Source organism: Oncorhynchus clarkii, unplaced genomic scaffold (assembly GCF_045791955.1).
Source record: "Oncorhynchus clarkii lewisi isolate Uvic-CL-2024 unplaced genomic scaffold, UVic_Ocla_1.0 unplaced_contig_11082_pilon_pilon, whole genome shotgun sequence".
NCBI lineage: Eukaryota > Metazoa > Chordata > Actinopteri > Salmoniformes > Salmonidae > Oncorhynchus > Oncorhynchus clarkii.
In genome coordinates, this window is record NW_027260899.1 from 59,534 (window position 1) to 73,506 (window position 13,973).

General features: G+C 44.7%; 1 protein-coding gene across 1 annotated transcript in view; it reads left to right on the plus strand.

Moving 5' to 3' along the window:
• Positions 1-13,973, plus strand: part of LOC139402155 (protein tweety homolog 2-like) — an 87,303-nt gene that overhangs the window by 21,598 nt on the left and 51,732 nt on the right. The window contains exon 3 of the mRNA XM_071146242.1: positions 7,541-7,652. Coding sequence (XP_071002343.1) covers positions 7,541-7,652 — 112 coding nt within the window. The remainder of the gene's footprint in view (positions 1-7,540; positions 7,653-13,973) is intronic.

Sequence of the window (13,973 nt, forward strand, 5' to 3'; positions counted from 1 at the left end):
ATGGGATACTTCCTGCGTGCTAAAAGAAAGGAATGAGGTGTGTAGATAACTGTGTCATTGTAGCAAAGTTTTTATTTACAAAAAATCTGATCTCTTAAAAGTTTAATTCATTTTTGTTTATTATTTATACAATAGGTCGTAATTGATTGTGGCTCAATAGGCCTGGCATATTTTCATTTTCAAGTAGCTTTCCGTTTTGATTGGGTTATTTAGCCTAAAAGCCTTCAGGCCTACCTACTGTATGGAAAACATAAATAAACTATCTCTGCCCAGCCTGGGGTGTTTAGCATCCCCTTTGGCCCTGCCAGTGTAGAGAGGATAGTCTCCACTGCTGGCCGGATCTCCAGAAACCATTGCATGAGCATGAAGCCACAGACTGGCCAAACTCATGTTTCTAAAAATGAATTTAAAGGCACTGTAGACTGAGCCTAATAAGGAATTCTTCTTTTAATTTGTATTTAATTCTAAATAAGTCACAACTTATAGACTATAATGATTTAATACAACTAAATGTAATTTAAATGCTGAGAGCTTTATGGCCCTACCAGCCTATTGTGTCCCACTCGCAAATGCTTCATAATGTATTTCGTTGTAGGTTATAGCCTTGAAATAGTAAACTACTTTAGACAAGAGCCCTATGGCCAATGGCACCCTATTCACTATACAGTGCACTGCTTTAGACCAGAGCCCTGTGTACACTATATAGGAAATGGGTTGGCATTTGGGACGCAAACAGAGATCCTCATGCAGGAAATGCAGAAATCTGCACCCGACACAACAAAAGTAGCTAAGGTGCAGTTTGATAAGTGATTTGCTCTCTCTGACGAAGGTGTGACTGAACGCTTGGCGAATAAATGACTGTCCTTTATGGATTTAAGTGTGCTGAGGTGTCTTCCTTCAGTAGAGATCTTAGTGCAGCTTTTGTATGCAGATCTGAGAGAGAGAGAGAGAGAGAGAGAGAGAGAGAGAGAGAGAGAGAGAGAGAGAGAGAGAGAGAGAGAGAGAGAGAGAGAGAGAGAGAGAGAGAGAGAGAGAGAGAGAGAGAGAGAGAGAGAGAGAGAGAGAGAGAGAGAGAGAGAGAGAGAGAGAGAGTGATGGAGAGAGACAGAGAGAGAGTGATGGAGAGAGACAGAGAGAGAGAGAGATGGAGAGAGAGAGAGAGACAGAGAGAGAGAGGGAGAGAGACAGAGAGAGCAAAGAGTGATGGAGAGAGTAATGCACAGTAATGCTATCAGGGTACAAATTGTATTTCATAAAGCCTGCATGTGCTGGGTTTGAACTTTTGGGACTATTCCATTGGTTACATTGTGCCAAGGAGGCAATCCCAATCAAGTGCAGCTGGGAGAAAACAACCACTTTGAAGTCATGTGTGTAGCAGCACTGTACCTCTATAGCTCAGTGTTATTTAACCCTGGTCCTGGGGACTCAGAGGGGGCACGTTTTACACACCCGATTCCACTAACTCATCATCAAACCTTTGACTAGTGGAATCAGGTGTGATAATGCCAGGGCATGCTGGAGTAATGGACGGTGGAGAGACAGGACCATCCTAGTCTCAGGACATGCTGGAGTAATGGACGGTAGAGATACAGACCATCCTAGTCTCAGGGCATGCTGGAGTAATGGACTGTAGAGATACAGACCATCCTAGTCTCAGGGTTCTGGAGTAATGGACGGTAGAGATGTAGACCATCCTAGTCTCAGGGTTCTGGAGTAATGGATGGTAGAGATACAGACCATCCTAGTCTCAGGGTTCTGGAGTAATGGACGGTAGAGATACAGACCATCCTAGTCTCAGGGTTCTGGAGTAATGGACGGTAGAGATACAGACCATCCTAGTCTCAGGGTTCTGGAGTAATGGACGGTAGCGATACAGACCATCCTAGTCTCAGGGTTCTGGAGTAATGGATGGTAGAGAGACAGACCATCCTAGTCTCAGGGTTCTGGAGTAATGGATGGTAGAGATACAGACCATCCTAGTCTCAGGGTTCTGGAGTAATGGATGGTAGAGATACAGACCATCCTAGTCTCAGGGTTCTGGAGTAATGGACGGTAGCGATACAGACCATCCTAGTCTCAGGGTTCTGGAGTAATGGACGGTAGAGATACAGACCATCCTAGTCTCAGGGTTCTGGAGTAATGGATGGTAGAGATACAGACCATCCTAGTCTCAGGGTTCTGGAGTAATGGATGGTAGAGAGACAGCCCATCCTAGTCTCAGGGTTCTGGAGTAATGGACGGTAGAGATACAGACTGGTATCAATCATGGTTATGATGCTCCAGAGACAGAGTGCACAGTGGTACATCTCTCTCTCTCCCTCTCTCTCTCTCTCTGTCCCACACACACACACACACACACACACACACACACACACACACACACACACACACACACACACACACACACTTACAGGATGTGTTTCCGTCATAACACCTCTCCCACTCCCCCCCTCCCTGCCTCTGGCTCTCCGGTGGGGGGTGATAACAGTATGCTTGTTCTGTCCATCTGGCCGCCTGCATCTGTTTAAAGATGTCTTCTATTCATTCTGTGGTGTGGACCATAATATAATGCTTTTATTGCAGCAGGTGGTGATACTCCACAAGTGGTTCATTGAACATATTAAACCAAAAATGTAGGCATTTACATCAGAAGTAAAGTGTTCTACCTAGTAACAATGATTTAAATGTGTTGAATCACACATTTCTCTGCTCTGCTACTCTCACTCTCTCTGTTTTCCTGGCCAGACTCTAGAACATCGGCAGTTAGTTAGTGACCAGACTCTAGAACATTGGCAGTTAGTTAGTGACCAGACTCTAGAACATTGGCAGTTAGTTAGGGACCAGACTCTAGAACATGCGCAGTTAGTTAGTGACCAGACTCTAGAACATTGGCAGTTAGTTAGGGACCAGACTCTAGAACATGTGCAGTTAGTTAGTGACCAGACTCTAGAACATGTGCAGTTAGTGACCAGACTCCAGAACATGTGCAGTTAGTGACCAGACTCTAGAACATTGGCAGTTAGTTAGTGACCAGACTCCATGTTACTCATGCCTCTATGAAGAGGGAACGCAACTCCCTGCTACAACTAAACTCTCCGTGAAGTGAAAGAGGTATGGACTGTAGGCGGGAGTAAGGATGACAACAGGCAAAATGTGGTACCGTTTACAAGGAAATGTGGTACCGTTTATATGTGGTTCCTTTACACGGTAATATGGGGAAAAGGGGCTGGACGGAACCAAAGCAAAGAAAGTAAATCTCAAAGCCCCCCCTCTCCTATCTTACCTGCCTAACCACTACTTACCTACTTTAGCACCACCTGGTGTACTAACCAAAATACAGGGGGTGGTCCACCCAGGTCTTACCTATTGTGCCTAGACAATGAATATACACTACGGGTATATGTATGCCCGCGGGCCTCTTGCCTAAGCACTCCCTAGGTGCCTTCCCCTTCCCCCCTGGGAACAAATGAAACAGGAGAACAAATAATTTCTCAAACAAACTAAGAAACAAAGGACATCAAATAAGCTCTATCTGAGCAACAAACTCACAGAACATACCAACTGCTACCAACAACTAACATAGTAAATTATCCACAGCCATCAGCCTCCTCTCTCAGCAATGACCTCCCTCACATTCAATCTCTCTGCAATGACTTCCCAGCAATGAACTCCCAGCAAAATCAACCTCTCTCCTGAACAGAACACTGGCTTTTATATAGCTTCAGAAGGAATAGGTAATTGGAGATTAGCCATGGAGTCGACCAATCAGCTGCTTGAGGGATTTCAGGAAGTCATCTCCTGAAATAAACACATGCAAATACACTAACTACAACACATAAACTGGGGAACGTAACACTCCAGAACATTGGCAGTTAGTTAGTGACCAGACTCCAGAACATTGGCAGTTAGTTAGGGACCAGACTCCAGAACATTGGCAGTTAGTTGGTGACCAGACTCCAGAACATTGGCAGTTAGTTAGGGACCAGACTCCAGAACATTGGCAGTTAGTTAGTGACCAGACTCCAGAACATTAGCAGTTAGTTAGTGACCAGACTCCAGAACATTGGCAGTTAGTTAGTGACCAGACTCCAGAACATTGGCAGTTAGTTAGTGACCAGACTCTAGAACATTGGCAGTTAGTTAGTGACCAGACTCCAGAACATTGGCAGTTAGTTAGTGACCAGACTCCAGAACATTGGCAGTTAGTTAGTGACCAGACTCTAGAACATTGGCAGTTAGTTAGTGACCAGACTCCAGAACATTGGCAGTTAGTTAGTGACCAGACTCCAGAACATTGGCAGTTAGTTAGTGACCAGACTCTAGAACATGTGCAGTTAGTGACCAGACTCCAGAACATTAGCAGTTAGTTAGTGACCAGACTCCAGAACATTGGCAGTTAGTTAGTGACCAGACTCTAGAACATTGGCAGTTAGTTAGTGACCAGACTCTAGAACATGTGCAGTTAGTGACCAGACTCCAGAACATTGGCAGTTAGTTAGTGACCAGACTCTAGAACATGTGCAGTTAGTGACCAGACTCCAGAACATTGACAGTTAGTTAATGACCAGACTCCAGAACATTGGCAGTTAGTTAGTGACCAGACTCTAGAACATGTGCAGTTAGTGACCAGACTCCAGAACATTGGCAGTTAGTTAGTGACCAGACTCTAGAACATGTGCAGTTAGTGACCAGACTCCATAACAGTGGCAGTTAGTTAGTGACCAGACTCTAGAACATTGGCAGTTAGTTAGTGACCAGACTCCAGAACATTGGCAGTTAGTTAGTGACCAGACTCTAGAACATGTGCAGTTAGTGACCAGACTCCAGAACATTGGCAGGTAGTTAGTGACCAGACTCCAGAACATTGGCAGTTAGTTAGTGACCAGACTCTAGAACATTGGCAGTTAGTTAGTGACCAGACTCTAGAACATGTGCAGTTAGTGACCAGACTAGAACATTGGCAGTTAGTTAGTGACCAGACTCTAGAACATGTGCATTTAGTGACCAGACTAGATCATTGGCAGCTAGTGAATGACTGAAGGATATGAAGGTCAGTGTGCATACAGGGTGGGATGGGGGTTGGTGCACCATGACAGAGATCCTGGTCTGCTCTGTCTGTAACGGGATTCTTCCTGGGAAGGAGAGGCGGACCAAAATGCAGCGTGGTTATAATTCATGGTTCTTTAATAAAGAAACTATACATGAATAAACTACAAAAAAAAAACAAGAACCGTGAAAACCTGAAACAGCCCCGTGTAGTACAAATACTGACACAGGAGACAATCACCCACAAAACCCAACACCAAACAGGCTACCTAAATATGGTTCCCAATCAGAGACAATGACTAACACCTGCCTCTGATTGAGAACCATATCAGGCCAAACATAGAAATAGACAAACCAGACACGCAACATAGAATGCCCACTCAGATCACACCCTGACCAAACAAAACATAGAAACATACAAAGCAAACTATGGTCAGGGTGTGACACTGTCCAATACAGTGATTGATGACGTACATCCTCAGGGACACAGAACCTCCCTAAAAACCTGTCCCAGTGTGTCTAACCTATGACCTCTAACATAATGACCTCACTGGTACCAGATGTGATGGACAAGTATCATTATTAATGGGGGACATGAGTACAGGTCTACTGGGAGGTAGTAGCATTGTAATGTCTAGGCAAACGTGTCCTGTTACAACAGCCTAAAGGAACAGTGAGAATGCATGGTGCCAGACAGGTTTCTGTCTGTGTCTAGTCCCTTGGGGCTGTGGTTTTGGGGATTTGGGTTGATTTAACCCGTTGACACTTACGAACACACGAGTGTGATCATTCAACAGTGGTCTCTGCAGTGTTCGCTCAAACCGGGGTGATTAGAACACTTATTTAATTTTTACAACTTGATTGGAGTCCACCTACATGATGATTAGGAAAGTCACACACCTGTCTATATGAGGTCCCACAGTTGACAGTGTATGTCAGAGCAAAAACCAAGCCATGGGGTTGAAGGAATTATCCGTAGAGCTCCGATACAGGATTGTGTCGAGACACAGATCTGGGGAAGGGTACCAAAATGTGCATTTCTAAATAAAAAAAGTATAAAAAGTATTTTGGGGGTGTTTTGAGGGTTCTTTCGGGGTATTTTTATGGGGTATTGTGATGTCATTATGGGGTATTGTGTGTAGATTGATGAGGGAAAAATGTATTTAATCTATTTTAGAATAAGGCTGTCATTTAACAAAATGTGGAGAAAAAAATTAGGGCCTTCCTCTGACACCGCCTGGTATAGAGGTCCTGGATGGCAGGGAGCTGGGCCCCAGTGATGTACTGGAGTCATTATCCATGTCAGAGCAGCCTGTCTATTCTGGGGTACAGGTCCTCTGACACCGCCTGGTATAGAGGTCCTGGATGGCAGGGAGATGGGCCCCAGTGATGTACTGGAGTCATTATCCATGTCAGAGCAGCCTGTCCATTCTGGGATACAGGTCCTCTGACACCGCCTGGTATAGAGGTCCTGGATGGCAGGGAGTTGGGCCCCAGTGATGTACTGGAGTCATTATCCATGTCAGAGCAGTCTGTCCATTCTGGGGTACAGGTCCTCTGACACCGCCTGGTATAGAGGTCCTGGATTGCAGGGAGCTGGGTCCCAGTGATGTACTGGAGTCATTATCCATTTCAGAGCAGCCTGTCCATTCTGGGGTACAGGTCCTCTGACACCGCCTGGTATAGAGGTCCTGGGTGGCAGGGAGCTGGGTCCCAGTGATGTACTGGAGTCATTATCCATGTCAGAGCAGCCTGTCCATTCTGGGATACAGGTCCTCTGACACCGCCTGGTATAGAGGTAACCATGCCAGTGCAGCTCAGCTTAGCTCAGTTGTGTGAAACAGGGTATCAGAGTGTCCTGTACTTGAGAGAGAGAGACATTTCCTCTACAGAGAAAGAGGATATATTTAACCAATGTGTCACAACGACACAATGACACATGTTGCTCAGTGTAAAGTCTAGCGACGGGGTGAGGAGACAGATGAGCGGAAGGAAGGAAAGAAGGAGGAGATATTGGAGAAAAGAGAGAAGGAAAGGCGAGATCTATAATCACCCTTCAGAGACCTCTCTTCTTCCAATAGAGAGCTGCAGTGTAATAGGCGAGAGCTATAATCACCCTTCAGAGACCTCTCTTCTTCCTATAGAGAGCTGCAGTGTAATAGGCGAGAGCTATAATCACCCTTCAGAGACCTCTCTTCTTCCTATAGAGAGCTGCAGTGTAATAGGCTGCATATGGCAGACAGGCAGTATTGTGGGATACATCTCAGTTCAATAGCACTCTTCTTTGTGCCTTTGATTCAGCCGTTTTTATTGGTTTGATTGAGTTACAGATGAAGATGAAACAAAGTGCCCCTCCCCTCAAATCTTTCCCGCGACTATTTTGTAAAAGCAATTTTGTTTGTTACTTGATTTGGACCAAGATTTAGTTCCAATGTGAACATGAAGAAATTAAAAAAAAGTTCTCTGTTTTTAATGTTGATTTCTTCTGTTGCAGCTCTGCTGTTGGAGTGGGTTTCTATGGTAACAGTCAGACCAATGACGGGGTGTATCAGCTGACCTACTCCCTCCACAATGCCAACCACACTCTGGGTGGCCTCAACAGCTTGGTAAGATACCAGGACACAGCTCAGTAGAGTCCCGTACACTGGTACAGTTGGCTAAAGGGCAGAATTGTAACTTGAGGTCAGTGTGCGTAGCTTCCATTTTCATGCCAGTCTCCCATTGAAATGTTGTTTTTCAATATTCAATACAGCTAGTAGCTATTTTGTCTTGTATAACCCCAGTCCTTCTAGCTACACTGTTGTGGTCTGTTGTTATGGACTCTGTAAATAACACTGTAGTGGTCTGTTGTTATGGACTCTGTAAATATGACTGTAGTGGTCTGTTGTTATGGACTCTGTAAATATGACTGTAGTGGTATGTTGTTATGGACTCTGTAAATATGACTGTAGTGGTCTGTTGTTATGGACTCTGTAAATATGACTGTAGTGGTATGTTGTTATGGACTCTGTAAATATGACTGTAGTGGTCTGTTGTTATGGACTCTGTAAATATCACTGTAGTGGTATGTTGTTATGGACTCTGTAAATATCACTGTAGTGGTCTGTTGTTATGGACTCTGTAAATATCACTGTAGTGGTCTGTTGTTATGGACTCTGTAAATATCACTGTAGTGGTATGTTGTTATGGACTCTGTAAATATCACTGTAGTGGTCTGTTGTTATGGACTCTGTAAATATCACTGTAGTGGTATGTTGTTACGGACTCTGTAAATATGACTGTAGTGGTCTGTTGTTATGGACTCTGTAAATATCACTGTAGTGGTCTGTTGTTACGGACTCTGTAAATATGACTGTAGTGGTCTGTTGTTATGGACTCTGTAAATATCACTGTAGTGGTCTGTTGTTACGGACTCTGTAAATATGACTGTAGTGGTCTGTTGTTATGGACTCTGTAAATATCACTGTAGTGGTATGTTGTTATGTACTCTTTAAATATCACTGTAGTGGTCTGTTGTTATGGACTCTGTAAATATCACTGTAGTGGTCTGTTGTTATGGGCTCTGTAAATATGACTGTAGTGGTCTGTTGCTATGGACTCTGTAAATATCACTGTAGTGGTCTGTTGTTATCCAGTTCGGTAAATAACAACTACCAGCTTATTTTACACGCAACAAAGGTTTCCTTTGTTAATGGAGGGTTCATCATCTGTCCCAGTAAAATCACACGCCCTGGGGGGGGCTCTATCCCCTTATGATCCCCCAGTCCTGGTAGGGGGTGACTGGTGGTGGAGCCTGGTCCCTTCTGGTGGTGACCTGCTTCCAGCCCGTGGAGTGTGGCGGGGGGTGATGGAATTGAAGTGGGGGTTTAGAGGGGGTGGATGGAATGGAAGTGGGGGGGTGTAGTAACAGGGGTGATGGAATAGAGAAATGGTAAAGGGGTGAGGTGCAGTAACAGGGTGATGAATAGAGGAGAGGTAGAGGAGAGGTAGAGGGGTGAGGTGCAGTAACAGGGTGATGAATAGAGGAGAGGTAGAGGAGAGGTAGAGGGGTGAGGTGCAGTAACAGGGTGATGAATAGCGAAGAGGTAGAGGAGAGGTAGAGGAGAGGTAGAGGGGTGAGGTGCAGTAACAGGGTGATGAATAGAGGAGAGGTAGAGGAGAGGTAGAGGGGTGAGGTGCAGTAACAGGGTGATGAATAGAGGAGAGGTAGAGGAGAGGTAGAGGGGTGAGGTGCAGTAACAGGGTGATGAATAGAGAAGAGGTAGAGGAGAGGTAGAGGAGTGGTAGAGGGGTGAGGTGTAGTAACAGGGTGATGAATAGAGGAGAGGTAGAGGAGAGGTAGAGGGGTGAGGTGCAGTAACAGGGTGATGAATAGAGGAGAGGTAGAGGAGAGGTAGAGGGGTGAGGTGCAGTAACAGGGTGATGAATAGAGGAGAGGTAGAGAAGAGGTAGAGGAGAGGTAGAGGGGTGAGGTGCAGTAACAGGGTGATGAATAGAGGAGAGGTAGAGGAGAGGTAGAGGAGAGGTAGAGGGGTGAGGTGCAGTAACAGGGTGATGAATAGAGGAGAGGTAGAGGAGTGAGGTGCGGTAACAGGGTGATGAATAGAGGAGAGGTAGAGGAGAGGTAGAGGGGTGAGGTGCAGTAACAGGGTGATGAATAGAGGAGAGGTAGAGGAGAGGTAGAGGGGTGAGGTGTAGTAACAGGGTGATGAATAGAGGAGAGGTAGAGGAGAGGTAGAGGGGTGAGGTGTAGTAACAGGGTGATGAATAGGGGAGAGTTAGAGGGGTGAGGTGCAGTAGCAGGGTGTTAGAAGGTAGTAATAGTCTGGGGTAGTAGAGGGTCTGTTAGAAGGTAGTAATAGTCTGGGGTAGTAGAGGGTCTGTTAGAAGGTAGTAATAGTCTGGGGTAGTAGAGGGTCTGTTAGAAGGTAGTAATAGTCTGGGGTAGTAGAGGGTCTGTTAGAAGGTAGTAATAGTCTGGGGTAGTAGAGGGTCTGTTAGAAGGTAGTAATAGTCTGGGGTAGTAGAGGGTCTGTTAGAAGGTAGTAATAGTCTGGGGTAGTAGAGGGTCTGTTAGTCAGGAAGTAGAACAGGGATTATCTCTCCATCTGTCTGTACTAATGGTGGTTCAGCTCCTTTCAGTGTTTCTGGACACATTACTCTCATAACTCCCTATAAACATCCAGGTTATACACATGCACACACACACATACACACACCACTCACACATGCACACACACACATACACACACCACTCACACATGCACACACATACACACACCACTCACACACACATACCACGCGCACACACACACACCATTCACACCAAGCACACACACACTCCAGATGCTCCAGATACTCAACTAGTCTAAAGAAGGCCAGTTTTATTGCTTCTTTAATCAGGGCAACAGTTTTCAGCTGTGCTAACATGATTGCAAAAGGGTTTTCTAATGATCAATTAGCCTTTTAAAATGATAATCTTGGATTAGCTAACACAACGTGCCAGTGGAACACAGGAGTGATGGTTGCTGATAATGGGCCTCTACGCACCTGTGTAAATATTCCACATGAAATCAGCAAATTTCCAACTACAATAGCAATTTACAACAATGTCTACACTGTATCTCTGATCAATTTGATGTTATTTTAATGGACAAAAAAAAATGCTTTTCTTTCAAAAACCACGAAAATTCTAAGTGACCCCAAACTTTTGAACGGCAGGGTACCCCCAGGTTGTTTTGTGTCCCGGGAGTTTCCCATTGTGGTCCAGTGTGATTCCTGGGGCCTGCCATCTATGCTGGGATTGATTGTAGTGAACAGTCCTCCAGGGAAACAAACAGAGACTTCCTTATTTAAACCAGAACAGGAAGTAGTAACAAACATGTTTTATAAATACCATTTGTGGCAGTTGTAAATGAGTGTTGGAATCTCCCCACAGTTCCTAAGATGTCTCCTCAAATGCTTCCCTATTCCAACCAGTTTATCATGTTTGATGAAGCTGGGGCGTGTTGTCTGGTAAAATCCCCCCTCTTAAATGAACAGTGGTTCTACCAGCTCTCTGTCTTGTGTCCCAAATGGCACTCTATTCCCTATGTAGTGCACTACTTTTGACCAGCCTGGTCACTATTTAGGGAATGGAGTGCAACTTGAGACACAACCTGTGTCTGTCACTGTGTGACAGTGCTGGCAGCCTCTTCTCTCTGTGGTGAGAGACTGAGTTGAGAGCAGCCCAGGTGCCACACAGCCAGGGGCCGCACAGCCAGGGTCCGCACAGCCAGGGGCCACACAGCCAGGGGCCACACAGCCAGGGGGCACAGAGTGAAACGGGGCACAGGGCCACTGGCGGCAGGCCTTGGCCCCATGTAAATAACCACTCTACTCTGGAAACCTGCTAGACTAGTCATTACCTGGGTAGTGTTCAGAAGGTGGAAACGTTTCGAAACGAGAAGGTATTACCTGTCTCTCTAAGAAGACAGATATTCATGTTGTGTTACAAAACATTTTGGGATGTCATGCCCCTTACTGAACAGGGCCCAAGACTATCAGTTCTAGTCTGTTAGATGCAGGGACGAACAGATTCATACGTTACATTAATAGTTAGCCACACCTCCACCACTATGTGGTTATTTTTTGGGGGAATTCTTAATTTCTCTCATAAGTTCTCTGAAGGCCATTTGTTACCAGGGTGTGCTGCTTAGAAATCAATGAGGAAGTAGGACAAATAAAGATTTTTTTTGAGGTTGCATGACGTCAATGAAAAAGAACAATACGGTGTGACTGTTATGGAATTTGATGAATTCTGGATTTAATTTACAACAGAGAAAGACCCCAGTTAGCTGGAGACTCTATACACTATACAATATATATATCTTACTTACAGTATGTCTCTGAATACAGTGTCTCTCTGAATTTATAGTTTACTTTATACATGTACGGTATGATCCAGAGATATGCTTCCACCTCTCCTTCCAGACCAGGTAGACCTATAGACCTATAGGCTGTGAGGCTTCCACCTCTCCTTCCAGACCAGGTAGACCTATAGGCTGTGAGGCTTCCACCTCTCCTTCCAGACCAGGTAGACCTATAGGCTGTGAGGCTTCCACCTCTCCTTCCAGACCAGGTAGACCTATAGACCTATAGGCTGTGAGGTTTCCACCTCTCCTTCCAGACCAGGTAGACCTATAGCCTGTGAGGCTTCCACCTCTCCTTCCAGACCAGGTAGACCTATAGGCCTATAGGCTGTGAGGTTTCCACCTCTCCTTCCAGACCAGGTAGACCTATAGACCTATAGGCTGTGAGACTTCCACCTCTCCTTCCAGACCAGGTAGACCTAAAGGCTGTGAGGCTTCCACCTCTCCTTCCTGTTGGTCGGGCTGGGGTGAAAGATGAACGTTGTGGTGTGTGGTGGGGGCAGGGCATCAGAGCAGATTCCTGGCAATCAGAGACCTTCCCGAGGGACCTGGGGAGGAGAGGATGATGTGTTACATCGTGTCCTTACTGTCTTACCACATAGCTGCGCTCTCTGGCTCCATACTGTCAGGTTACTGTGTTCCAAGTGGTACTCTATTCCCTATGAATTTCACTACTGTTGACCTATACAGCAGGAACAATAATACTATTTACTGTATATACAGTACCAGTCAAAAGTTTAGACACACCTACTCAAGGGTTTTTCTTTATATTTTACTATTTTCTACATTGCGCTTGATGGTTTTTTGCGACTGCACTTGAAGAAACTTTCTGTCTCAAAGTAAGGATGGACTGTCGTTTCTCTTTGTTTATTTGAGCTGTTCTTGCCATAATATGGACTTGGTCTTTTACCAAATAGGGCTCTTCTGTATACCACCCCTACCTTGTCACAACACAACTAATTGCCTCAAACGCATTATTAAGAAGGAAAGAAATTCCACAAATTTACTTTTAACAAAGCACACCTGTTAATTGAAATGCATTCCAGGTGACTACCTCATGAAGCTGGTTGAGAGAATGCCAAGAGTGTGCAAAGCTGTCATCAAGGCAAAGGGTGGCTACTTTGAAGAATCTAAAATGGATTTTGATTTGTTTAACTTTTTCTTGGTTACTACATGATTCCATATGTGTTATTTCATCCTTTTGATGTCTTCACTATTATTCTACAACGTAGAAAAAATAATAAAAATACAGAAAAACTCTTGAATGAGTAGGTGTGTTCAAACATTTGATTGGTTCTGTATGGTATGGTATTTTGTGTGTGTGTGTGCGTCAGTGTGTGTGTTATGCAGTTCAGGAAACTGTGTCGTTACAACACTAGCTTACTACTGGGACTCACTCAGGAAACTGAGGGGGCCTGAGGAGAATGTCAACAACACCAAGGTGGAGACTGAAGCATGGTGATGCAATTTACTGACACATAACTGGATTGGTTTTGATACTGTCAACATAGCCTAGTCTAAGATACTAGCTGAACTAGGACTGGTTTTGATACTGTCAACATAGCCTAGTCTAAGATACTAGATGAACTAGGATTGGTTTTGATACTGTCAACATAGCCTAGTCTAAGATACTAGCTGAAGTAGCTGAACTAGGACTGGTTTTGATACTGTCAACATAGCCTAGTCTAAGATACTAGCTGAACTAGGATTGGTTTTGTGACTGTCAACATAGCCTAGTCTAAGATACTAGCTGAACTAGGACTGGTTTTGAGACTGTCAACATAGCCTAGTCTAAGATACTAGATGAACTAGGATTGGTTTTGATACTGTCAACATAGCCTAGTCTAAGATACTAGCTGAAGTAGCTGAACTAGGACTGGTTTTGATACTGTCAACATAGCCTAGTCTAAGATACTAGCTGAACTAGGATTGGTTTTGAGATTGTCAACATAGCCTAGTCTAAGATACTAGCTGAAGTAGCTGAACTAGGACTGGTTTTGAGACTGTCAACATAGC